The 13,140-nt window shown below is 41.3% G+C and overlaps 1 protein-coding gene across 2 annotated transcripts in view; it reads left to right on the forward strand.

The window, feature by feature from the left end:
• The window catches only part of LOC124001534 (long-chain-fatty-acid--CoA ligase 1-like), a 44,948-nt gene that overhangs the window by 26,964 nt on the left and 4,844 nt on the right, over positions 1–13,140 (forward strand). For both annotated transcript variants that reach the window (XM_046308385.1, XM_046308386.1), the window contains exons 4-17: positions 898–962; positions 1,219–1,320; positions 1,803–1,902; positions 2,613–2,788; positions 3,011–3,043; positions 3,227–3,278; positions 4,325–4,398; positions 5,545–5,622; positions 6,415–6,549; positions 7,109–7,243; positions 8,744–8,839; positions 9,413–9,485; positions 9,738–9,826; positions 12,831–12,947. In XM_046308385.1, coding sequence (XP_046164341.1) covers positions 898–962; positions 1,219–1,320; positions 1,803–1,902; positions 2,613–2,788; positions 3,011–3,043; positions 3,227–3,278; positions 4,325–4,398; positions 5,545–5,622; positions 6,415–6,549; positions 7,109–7,243; positions 8,744–8,839; positions 9,413–9,485; positions 9,738–9,826; positions 12,831–12,947 — 1,325 coding nt within the window. The remainder of the gene's footprint in view (positions 1–897; positions 963–1,218; positions 1,321–1,802; positions 1,903–2,612; positions 2,789–3,010; positions 3,044–3,226; positions 3,279–4,324; positions 4,399–5,544; positions 5,623–6,414; positions 6,550–7,108; positions 7,244–8,743; positions 8,840–9,412; positions 9,486–9,737; positions 9,827–12,830; positions 12,948–13,140) is intronic.

Genomic DNA, 13,140 nt, shown 5'->3' on the forward strand with positions numbered 1-13,140 from the left:
CACAGTCAACTTAGTGTATGTAAACTTCTGACCCACTGGAATTGTGATACTGTGAAATAATCTGTCATGCACAAAGTTGATGTCCTAACAGACTATAGTTTTAACAGGAAATTTGGAGTGGTTAAACACGTTTTTAATGACTCCATCCTCCGTGTATGGGAATTTCCGACTTAAACTGTATGTGCAGTACGCTGATGCAAATAGTCTGTATATATGTATGTTTATATTGCAAAAACGAGGGAACCACAACACAATGATTTGATGATAATGTGCCTAATTCAATTGAAATCACCACATACCATATTATACACTTATCATACCTTAAATTCCTAGAGGTAGAGTTTCAGGCGTTCTTACAACTTTGTCTGCATCATGCTATTCTTTCTAGCAGCACTCTATTGGAATGTGTGCTTTTATCTGCAAAATTGGTGCATACCTGCCGACTTAAGTTGGTAACCAGACCTGGGTTCAAATACTATTTGATATCTTTCACATACTTTTAGCCTTTGCTTTTGTCTGGAGTTCCAGATGGAAGGATTTGCACATTTGCAATGGGACCAATTTGTACCAGGCAAGCTCAATCAAGCACAGACAAAGTATTTGAAATAATTATTTGAAATTATTTTAACCCCGGTCTAGTTGTAACTGACTTGTGGTTTATCAAATCAATGTGTATTGGTCGCGTACACAGATTTGCACATTATTGCAGGTGCAGCAAAATGCTTATGTTTTGAGGGGTAACACTGGAGTAATATTTAGCAATACACACATCTACAAATTCAAAAACTTTTATATTAAGTTGTGAGAAGAATATTGTTTAAGGACCATGGTTTTCTGTTAGTAAGCATGTAGAGAACCGCAGAGTTTATCACCAGGGCACTGTCTTTTACTTTCCAGTTGATAGGCCCTGTCTAGGATCAAGAAAACCCAACCAGCCTTACACGTGGCTGTCATACCGAGAGGTGAGCTATACTACCAATTTTTGGTTTCGATGGAAAAGGTAGTTCCAGTTGGTTTCTTTGAGCAACGGACTTTAGACATTTTACAGCTTATTTTGTTTGTTCTTCAGTCAGTCAGTTTTTAGAAATTAACTAAATTGGATATGTGCCAATTATATTTTTTTGCCTTTTTGAAATTCATATCATTGATTTCCCTCAAACCGGTATGGTTGTTCAAATGGGGAAAAAGCTGAGCATCTTTGCTATTTGTTTTGTGAAGGTGGCAGACAAAGCAGAGTGCATTGGCTCGGCTCTTCTCCACAGAGGGCACTCCCAGACTGGAGACAAGCATATCGGCATCTTTTCCCAGAACAGGCCAGAGGTAAGAGGAATGAGTAGCAACAATTCTTCTTTCTCGCCCTCTTTCTTACACTCTCTTGCGCACACATCCCCTTTTACATTCACTGGATGCATCTGAATACCTGTACACAAAAATAAAGTTTATGTAATATTTCAAAAATGTACTAAGCTTTTTGACTAGAATCTAGTATGAAGTTCCTCCGCTCTATTGAGGAAGAGAATTTCCAGGATGTCATATTTGGGCTTATCTGAATTTGCTCCACACTTGAGAAAGCGCATGGTCTTTTCAGACCCAGGTGTGTTTGACAACAGCTTCTAGTCTAAGGTGACACCTCGGTATATAAATATGTTGATATTTGTTGCTTACAGGATACATATTTACTAAACCGTCGATGATAAATAGTATGGATTGTACATAATGTATATACTTTTAGCAAGAATGATTTCGGATCCGGTGTGAAAATTTGACCCCCATACTGATGTTATCCTTGTCCTCTCCTACAGTGGACCATTTCAGAGCTGGCCTGTTACACATACTCCCTGGTGTGTGTACCACTGTATGACACGCTAGGCCTCGAGGCCATTGAATACATCATCGACCAAGGTATGTCACAGGGCAACCACAAACGCCATTTGGACCAAGGTCACACTAGTGCGGCCTGATATCAAAAATCTACCACTAGACTTTTCCATAGAAATAGAATTGCTAGAACAGGAAAAGCCCCTTCAATTATGGCAATTTTACTCATGGGTACCACACACTGAAGATTCTATATTACGGCAGTTATTTTGAGCTGAATGGGTTGGAGAGATGCAAGTACTATGGTAGAAGTTCCAATTCAGAAAGCAAGGTGCGGCTATTACCATAGATCGTACACCTATTGAATCCTTCCAGATCTAAACTGTGTGCTAAAGGGCTACAGTAGCTACATTCCACACCGGCAAACGTATGTCTTAGCTTCCTCACCAGCTGTAGAATGAACTTTTATCAAGCAGCAGACACGGCGGCCCTCAAAGATTTGTTCATGATATAGAAGTTATCATTTGAACATAAATTTATAAAGCACTGAACTCTCACAATAACATGTAAAAAGTAAAATAAATGTAATCTGCATTAACTGTCATTTAGATGACAAGTCACGGTTCTCACTGTTGTAGACATTCTACAAAAACATTACATTTATGTGTAACTAAGTACATTTCTCAGGACAAAAGACAGGACTATACCTCACACCATTACGACCGTCACAGAGCATTCAAAAATAACAGTTGACCATAAAAGACAAATAACCCAGTGCCATCCCATATTTTCAGCTGCCATCTCTACGGTGATCTGTGACTTGGTGGACAAAGTGCGGCTCATCCTGGACTGCGTGAGCGGCAAGGAGCACACATTGAAGACAATCGTGATCATGGAGGCCTTCGACAAGGAGCTTGTGGTCCGCGGACAGCAGAGCGGCATCGAGATCCTTAGCCTGAAGGATGTGGAGGTAAGCTCTAAAATGTCATGAACTTCTATGTTTACGGTAGACTCGTTTTAGCAAAGGCTCTTATCCAGAAGCTCATAGATCAAAATGAGCACTCTGCTCGAACACGCTGGTTTTCTCAATGTTCTCTAGTTTTATTTGATTATGCTTATCCCAGCGAGCTAATGTTTCAATGCGGGGGAAATGAAACTGAATGATGTGTCATGGTTTCTTTGTCACCCTCAGGCTGTTGGCAAAGCCTACCACCACCAGCCATTAGTAAGTAGGACTGCACAAAGTCATATTGAGATTAATTCAAACAGTGGTGATTTTGATGAATCCCAAAGAAACAAGTAATAGGTTATTATTCTGTCTTTACGTTATTTGTTTGAGTATCTGATATGTCTGTACTGTTAAGATAACGTGCTACTAGATCTTAAATCTCTTTGTGGTCTGCTATAGCCCCCAACACCAGATGACCTGGCACTCATCTGCTTCACTAGTGGAACCACAGGTGTGTGTGTGTGTGTGTGTGCATTAATTCTGCTTTCATGTCATTACTCTGTATTTCACAATGTAAATATCCCACATTAAAACAAATGTATTTTATAAGGCCCCTATGTTTTTACACTGCTGCTACTCACTGTTTATTATCTATGCATAGTCACTTTACTCCTACCTACAAATGACCTCGTCAGCACATTCACTTGGTACCGGTACCCACTGTATATAGCCTCATTATTGTGTTTGTTTTATTTCTTTAGTTTATTTAGTAAATATTTTCTTAATTCTATTTATTGAACTGCATTGTTGGTTTAAGGGTTTGTAAGTAAGCATTTCACAGTAAGGTCTAAACCTGTTGTATTTGGCGCATGTGACAAATAAAATAATTGATTTGAGATGCCTGTCCTGAAACCCCATAGAGTAAGCAATGCAGAGGTAGAAGCACAAGTGGCCAGAAACTCCTTGGAAGGCAGGAACAGGAAGAAACTCAGATGAACAAGGCTTCGAGGGGTGGCCTGTCCTCTTCTGGCTGTACCGGGTAGAGATTTAACAGTACCATTTAAGGCCAGATTGAAAAAAACAAAAAAACAATCTGTTCATAGAGGACCAGCAAGGTCAGAAAATAACCATAATGGCTATAGATGGTTCAAACACTTCAAGCCGCTATGGTCAGACTTTTCATAGTCAGGGATTTCAAAGTAGGGAGAGTAGACATTGTAAAAGTATGAACAGTCTTACTGGAAAGCAACAGTAGAAAAAATAGGCCAGTACACTGACATGTGTTGTGTAAGACATTTAATACGAATAGTATGATAGTCAAGTGTGAAGTAACACACTGTATGCAAGCATGATCAGGAGGATGTGTGTTACACTTGGACCCTCGTGACAAGAATTATCAAGTTGATGAAAAACGTTACTAATCCATTGTGTTTCCATGAATGGAGATTCCCACACGTTAATTACTGACTCTTTTATTAGTAATATTGCGTATTGGAAATATGATGCATCTAACCATCAAGATTTAATAAACTGTCACTTGTTTTCTTTTACTCCCAGGAAACCCAAAGGGTGGAATGCTTACACATGGCAATGTTATCGCCAATTGTGCTGCTTTCATCAAGATAACAGAGGTAAACTAACCACCCTTTTGATTAATTTGTTCCCTGAATGGCGTCTCACAGGAAATGTAAGCATTGTGAATATAAAAAATATAGGCATCATGACACGTGATTTGCATGACAACATTTTGAAATTTGGCCACTGCATATTCTCACAGAAGGCAGATTGCATACTGTTTGTTCTCATGAAAAGCCTTGTTTGGGGCATTGGGATACTAGTTTAACAACCGAGAGACCCCGAAAGTTCTCCAAACCGATGCTCGTTAGTCTGCAATCTACTTAGTTAGAGAACTAACACGAATGCTGACTCTTATAAAAACAACAAATCGAGTATTGTCTATGGCTGCCCAATTCTGATATTTTGCCAACATGGTCTTTTGACCAATCAGATCATGTATTTCGCCCAATTATTATTGGGAAATATCAAAATTGGGCTGCCTGTGTAAATGCAGCTTATGTGTTTTGGTGTAGATGGCAACCTCTGTTTTGAGCATCACAAAACAAAGTGTTTTTCTTATAACAGTAAGTAGAATTTATTCAACCTAGGAACAATGGAAAACTTTCTTATTTGAAACTACAAACCTGGCTTAAAAACAGCTATTTTTTAAATCTTAACATTTTCCTCTGCCTTAGATGGGCAAGTAAAACAGAATTGACTTATTATGGGCGGCTGGTACCCTGGTGGTTAGAGCATTGGGTAATTGAAAGGTTGCTAGATCGAATCCCTGAGCTCACAAGGTTGGTCTGCCCCTGAACAGTGCAGCACTGTTCCCAGGCTATCATTGTAAATAAGAATGTGTTCTTAACTGACTTGCCTAGTTAAATCTAGGTTTAAAAAAGATTATGCTTAGTGTCATGATATGTACTGCTGTATTCCACACTGTATGAAGCTGCTATTTTCCAAGCCTTGCCGCCGCCCTGCTAAATACCCTTTAAAATCAAGCCAGTTATGTGTTTTCTTGCTTTTGTTCCTCAATCTTTGTTGACTTTCCTGTCTGTCCTATCTGTTCCCTCTTCCTTTTTTCCATTCCATGTATTTTTCTGCCCAGTGTCTACTCAGAGCATACTCGAGCACATCCTTAGTGCTGGGCTTATCTCCTTCAAACCATTGGCCCACATGTTTTTGAGGTAATGCAATGCCGTGTGTGTCTTCCGCAGGTGCACTGCATGCTGAACCTCCACGACATTCACATGTCCTACCTACCTCTAGCACACATGTTTGAGAGGGTGGTGGAGGTATGTACTGAAACTGATAGAATGAGGAGAGGCAGGAACTCATTTAATTTCACCCTTGTTAATACTAAGACATTTTTTGTTTTCGACAGGGGGACAAAAAAATAATTGCCCCATGCTACGGAGTGTTATATCGGTCTGCTAATACAGGACTAGTGAAGGCCCAGTGCACAACCTTTTGTATGAAAGAAAGAAACATGCAAAATTATTTTTTTAGTGTGTGCTTTAGGATATATACATATTTGTATTTGATCTTAAAGTGGCAATCCGCAGTATAAACAATAACAAAGCAGTCTCCCCACCCCTGGTTCTGTAAAAAGCTGAGGGATGGGGCTGTAGAAATTGAATCTTTCTCAACTTCATAGATTGCTATGGATGTAACGATTGATCATCCGTGATGTCAACATTATACTTTTAGCCTTGTTTTGTGGCTATATTGTACATTTTCTTTATTTATAGAGTAAAACAAGCTTATATTTTGGATTCTGACTGGGTATGATAGTTGAACTAAGCTCATCAGGCATAAGTTATATTCTTCGTGTGTGTACCATTTCTACCAGTCCAAAAATGGATGTTGCAATTGTAAATTGCCCCTGTTTAATACACATAATGTCATACTTGGGCTAAGCTTGATTTAGTTTTCCCGATACCATGGAACCAATGGAATCGTCACAAGTGCGAACTCTAAGCAAAATCACCTAAAATATATTGAACATATTTGACACCTGTACTTGGCAGTTAACGGACACTCTTCCTTTTCGTCTGCCTCCCCCTCACACCACTTCCGTTCTCCAGGGAGTGATCCTGGTGCACGGTGCCCGGATTGGCTACTTTCAGGGGGACATCCGGCTCCTGATGGATGACCTGAAAACCCTGCAGCCCACAGTCTTCCCTGTCGTCCCCCGCCTGCTCAACCGCATGTTTGACAAGGTCAGATGTACTGTAGACCCTGAGGGATGTTTTCAACAATAATATGACCATATCACTTAGTACTGGGAAGTTGGATTAATTTGAATTGGACTTGCACAAAAGACAAATACAAACATTTCTTAGAACAGTTGTACATGTGTATTGAAACCTTATTTAAAGCATGGGTGGGTGTGGGCAAAGTTTTGTAAATCAAGATGCTTCAAAAACAATTTAAAGGTGTGCTGGACTGAATTCAACTACAGATTTCAAATCGCTCAGTGGCCTAGATTGTTATGGGGTTGATATGTTGTTGAATACATTCTTCTTTGGAGAAGGGGCGGTAATGTAGCCCAGAGGTCCGACAGGCGGACCAGTAGCCGGACAGTCGCTGGTTCAAATCCTGTGCTGGGCAATAAAAGAGCAAACTGAACTGTCAACCAACGAGCTGCTGCTTTACAGATTGTAGCTACCCATCCACTCCAGTCTTGCCCTTGACGGAGGCACAAGGTTGGAAGCAGGGTAAGAGACATATCCTTTGCAAGATGGACAAATAAGATATTTTTCTGTCTCTCCTTCATAGATCTTCGGACAGGCCAACGCGCCACTGAAGAGGTGGCTGCTGGTTTTTGCCTCCAGGAGGAAGCTTGCGGAGATGATGAATGGTGTGGTCAGGAAGGACAGCTTGTGGGACAAGCTCATCTTCCAAAAAGTCCAGGTACCCATGGATAGGAACCAGATCATGCAAGAAAGGACAATGTTGACTTTAATGTTGCGACTTACATGAATTAATTTTAGGATTCGGGTTCTGGGTGAGTGAGGTTAGGGTGTTTTTTAATTTAGTTAGGATTGTGGGTATTGTGAAGACTAGGGTTAATGGTGAAACTATTGGTGGTAAGAAAGTGCCTTACATTAGCATTTGGCAAATTTGTATTAAGTATTATAATGCAACCCTTAACTTATTGATGGGGGGGGGGTGCACATGCAAAATTACAAGTAGTCTGCGGTTGTGAGTCCTGTTGTACGTACTGCCATATTCTCTAAAACATTGGATGCGGCTTATGGCAGAGAAATTGACATTAAATTATCTGGCAACAGCTCTGGTGGACATTCCTGCAGTCAGCATGCCAATTGCACACACCTCAAAACTGCATATTTTAGTGGCCTTTTGGCCTCAGCACAAGGTGCACATGTGTAATTATGCTGTTTAATCCGATTCTTGATATGCCACACCTGTCAGGTGGATGGAGTATCTTGGCAAAGGAGAAATGCTCCCTAACAGTGATGTAAACAAATTTTTGCACAACTTGAGAGCGAAGCTTTTTGTGTGTATGGAACATTTCTGGGGCAACGACAAGGTCGAATCATGACGTCTGTGTTCTTCAGGTTGGAGCTCTAGAAAGAGGCTTGAGTTCCCGATTCCCGATCAAAACGTATTTTCCCAGTCGGAGCCTCTTTTCTTTTTCTTTTTTCTAGAGTTCCCAGTTGTCTTGAACTCACTGAAGTCTGAGATTTCCGAGTGCGCCAGAAGTCCTGCTGGATTGACAGCATGGCCAAAGTTGAATGTTTATCCTATTAATCTTGGAAAAGAGACCCTTAAACCCAGATTTGGACCACACCCACTCCACTGAATAGCAGGCTAGTTATTGCTTTGCGATGCTTTCAGTTAGTCACTGAGTTGTGTAATGTTTATGGCCAATGAGCACCGATAGGTTTTTACCTAATTTCTCTTCCTATAACAAGGATTTAAATGGATTTCCCAGTAGATTGTCGACTTGATTCATGATGATGACTGCAAGTTAAGATTGTGAAACCTTTATGTTAACATGATCAGTCCAATCAAAGCTACGGTAAATATAACGTGATTTTTATCTGTGGCTTTATTAACTCAATGATTTTTTTTTTTTTGTTAGTTTTTTGTGAACAGATGTGACATGTATTAATGTAAAACAGACAACGTTAAAAGAACTGGTGGGGTACAAAATGGGTCGCCACTGTTCTTTATGAAGGTTAATCAACTCACTGTTTTGAGACCAGAAAACCAACCAAAAATGGCACTGCTAATTATTTAAATGTTCATTCATAATTTCTTCCTGGTTTAAGTTCAGGCTAGAGTTTTTTTCTTCCATTAATTTACCAAATATATATTAAAGGAAATTACTCAAGCCATATACAACTGTGGCTGTCAATAACGTTTTTTGTCCTTTGTGCTCTACAGGACAGTCTTGGGGGTCGTGTGAGGCTGATGATCACAGGAGCGGCCCCAGTTTCTCCAACCGTCCTAACTTTCCTTCGTACCGCACTTGGCTGCCAGGTGAGACTGCCCATTGATTTACAAATTTAAATGACAGGTGAACAAAAGGATAAACTCTCTAGTTCAATTCTTCCACCAATCCATTGCTTCTAAATGTGTGGGGAAGAATGCACAAATGCCCCCTTTCCCAGAGAATTTGGATGCAGATCCTGGTTGCATTCTAATTCTTTAACCTTCTAAAGAGGTGTGCACTCATTCACTCCCCCTAATGTATTTAAAAGCATTTGATTGGTACAAGCATGGCTGGAAGGAATTTCCCCCAAATCCAACACACTAGTCCTTTCCTTTTAAATCCTTTAGGGGGAGTTTACAGGCGCACTCTTTGGGAGAAAGGTAGAGAATCCAAATGTAGCCCGTTTCATACCCTAGAGAAGTAGCTCCCTCTTTTGACACTTCCTGTTTGTTCAATCATGTTCTCTTTCTATCAGTCAAAACAATCACTTCATGCTTGTGAATCAACCTCCTACCCAACCAGCCTGCTGTGGTGCCGAAGATAGATAATACTAGCATCAGAAACACAAATTACTCCATTACAGTGCTTTGAAATCAATGTCTGGTGCTTCTACTTGACAGTTTTACGAAGGCTATGGTCAGACTGAGTGCACAGCTGGGTGTACCATGTCCATGCCTGGGGACTGGACAGCAGGTAATGCACACATTCAAGCATTACCGACACATTCAATTACTACCACATCACACAACGCATACCACCACATGCTTAATCCAACAAGCAAGTCACACATGGCTCTACACCCTCACTACACTGATTATACAAGAACAGTTTTACTTCTGTGTCTTGTGGCTCACTGGAATCTTCATGAAACCTTGAGACCATGTTGGCATTATGAAATAACAGAAAGTGTTACTGAAATGTGACAACATATCTCTTTCTGCCCAGGTCATGTGGGGGCTCCACTGCCCTGCAATTATGTAAAGCTGGCAGACGTGACTGAGATGAACTACTTTGCTGCCAATGGGGAAGGAGAGGTGAGGTGTAAAGACCATTGGAAGTCCCACCTTGGTTTCTTGTGTGCCTTTGATTGGAACAGCCAGTCTCAAATTGCTCTCTGTCCCTCCCCCTTGGCCCTATCCAGTCAATGTTAGCATATCTGAAGGGTCTGAATGGGTATAATCACTATAGTGGTAAAGCTTCCACCTTACTGATCTGCAAACATTGAAAGATAAGGGCCAAGTGCAGGCTTTAATACATGCGGTAAAGAGATGTTTGGAGTTTGACCAAAACAATGTAAACACCATGGAAATTCCACACATTGGTCCCCCCTGGTGGGGATAGAGCCAGAATTTCTCATTGCCACCCATCAAAATTAGCCTATCAACTCCAATACATGTTCATGTCATTGTCACCAATCATCACATGTATTTATATAGGCCTTCTTACATCAGCTGATATCTCAAAGTGCTGTACAGAAACCCAGCCTAAAACTCCAAACAGCAAGCAATGCAGGTGTAGAAGCACGGTGGCTAGGAAAAACTCCCTAGAAAGGCCAAAACCTAGGAAGAAACCTAGAGAGGAACTAGGCTATGGGGGGGCAGTCCTCTTCTGGCTGTGCCGGGTGGAGATTATAACAGAACATGGCCAAGATGTTCAAATGACCATAAATGACCAGCATGGTCAAATAATAATCACAGTAGTTAGCAACTCAGAAGTAAATATCAGTTTGCTTTTCATAGCTGATCATTAAGAGTATCTCTACTGCTCCTGCTGTCTCTAGAGTTGAAAACAGCAGGTCTGGGACAGGTAGCACGTCCAGTGAACAGGTCAGCGTTCCATAGCTGCAGGCAGAACAGTTGAAACTGGAGCAGCAGCACGGCCAGGTGGACGTGGGACAGTAGTCCTGAGGCATGGTCCTAGGGCTCAGGTCCTCAAGAGTGTTAGAGCATACTTAAATTCACACTGGACACCAGATAAGACAGGAGAAGTACTCCAGATATAACAGACTGACCCTTGCCCACGACACAAACTACTGCAGCATACTGGAGGCTGAGACAGGAGGGGTCAGGAGACACTAGCCCCAATCAACTGCATTACACTTAAAAACGACTTCAAATATCACCATTGATATCTATATGGTTAGCTATGCTACTAGCTTATCCGAATTTATCCAAGTTAGCAAACACGCACTATTTATACAAACTTTTGTGGACACTCCTTCAAATGAGTGGTTTCAGCTATTTCGGTCACACCCATTGCTGACATGTGTATTAAATCAAGCACACAGCCATACAATCTCCATAGCCAAACATTGGCAGTAGAATGGCCTTACTGAAGAGCTCAGTGACTTTCAACTTGGCACCGTCATAGGATGCCACCTTTCCAACAAGTCAGTTCGTAAAACGTCTGCCCTGCTTAAGCTCCCCAGTCAACTGTAAGTGCGATTATTGTGAAGTGGAAATGCCTAGTGGCAACAACAGCTCAGCTGCGACGATGCGACGTGGTAGTCCACACAAGCTCACAGATCGGGACCGCCGTAGTGCGTCTCTCCTCAGTTTCAACCCTCACTACCGAGAAGCCACTGCTCCAAAACTGCCATAAAAAAATCCAGACTACGGTTTGCAACTGCACTGGGGACAAAGTACTTTTTGGAGAAATATCCTCTGGTCTGATGAAACAAATAGAATTGTTTGGCCATAATGACCATTTTTATGTTTGGAGAAAAAAGCGGGAGGTTTGCAAGCCGAAGAACACCATCCCAACTGTGAAGCACGTGAGTGGCAGCATCATGTTGTGGGGGTGCTTTGCTGCAGGAGGGGCTGGTGCACTTCACAAAATAGATGGTATGATGAGGAAGGTCAATTATGTGGATATATTTGAAGCAACATCTCAAGGTATCCGTCAGGAAGTTAAAGCTTGGTTGCAAATGTGTCTTCCAAATGGACAATGACCCCAAGCATACTTCCAAAGTTGTGGCAAATGGCTTAAGGACAACAAAGTCAAGGTATTGGAGTGGCCATCAAAGCCCTGACCTCAATCCTATAGATAATATGTGGGCAAAACTGAGAAAGTGTGTGCGAGCAAGGATGCCTACAAACCTGACTCGGTTACACCTGCTCTGTCAGGAGGAATGGGCCAAAATTCACCCAAATTATTATAGGCAGCTTGTGGAATGCTACCTGAAACATTGACCTAAGTTAAACAATTTAAAGGCAATGCTACCAAATACTAATTGAGTGTGTGTAAACTTCTGACCCACTGGGAATGTGATGACAGAAATAAAAGCTGGAATCTTTACTTACTCTTTACTTATTATTCTGACATTTCACATTGTTAAAATAACGTGGTGATTCTAACTGACCTAAGACAGGGAATTTTAACTGAGATTAAATGTATTTGGCTAAGGTGTATGTAAACTTCTGACTTCAACTGTACCTTTGTTCATGTAGTGTGTTTTCTAAACCCTTTTGTACAACTTCTAAACATTATGCAACGAAAAAACTGCCAAATCAGATTTTAGTAACCACATTATGTGCCTGCTAGAACACATTAATCATGACGACTATCCACATTGTTAGAAGGTTTTTTGAATGACCTCCAATGGCAGTGTCCTTGATCTGCCTTCCATTGATCTCTTTAATGCATGTATTGGGACCTACTGGAATAGTGAGATGGGTTTTCCCTAGCTTGCTTTATTGGGGTGGGGGTTGTCCCAGTTGAATTTTTCTTTAACATCTATTTAACTAGGTAAGCTAAGAACATTCTTATTTACAATGATGGCCTACCCTGCTCAAACCCGGACAACGCTGGGCCATTTGTGCATTGGCTTAAGGGACTCTCAATCACGGCAGGATGTGATACAGACTTTAATCAAACCAAGGACTCTAGTGATGCCTCTTGCACGGAGATGCATTGCCTTAGACCACTGCACCACTCGGGAGCTTGCTTTGATACTTCACAATTTAATCAATAGCCTTTGAGGAGGTGGGTGTATAGCCTGGTCTCACGTTTATTTGTGTATAAAATTCTGCTTCGCAGGTGTGTGTAAAAGGACCAAACGTATTCAAGGGCTACCTGAATGACCCAGAGAAGACTAAGGAGGCCTTGGATCAGGATGGCTGGCTCCACACGGGAGACATTGGGAAGTGGCTGCCTGTAAGTACTGTCAACTCTACATTCAGCCACCTGTGTTTTCAATTCTGGTCATTTTGTAAAGGGCTTGATGTTGACTTGATTAGTTGAATCAAGTGTTAGTGCTAGGACAAAATAAAAAATGTGCACTTTGGGTCCCCAGGACCAAGATTGGGAAACACCTGAGCTAGCCTATAAGGCAGCGTTTATCAATTGT

Source organism: Oncorhynchus gorbuscha, linkage group LG17 (assembly GCF_021184085.1).
Source record: "Oncorhynchus gorbuscha isolate QuinsamMale2020 ecotype Even-year linkage group LG17, OgorEven_v1.0, whole genome shotgun sequence".
NCBI lineage: Eukaryota > Metazoa > Chordata > Actinopteri > Salmoniformes > Salmonidae > Oncorhynchus > Oncorhynchus gorbuscha.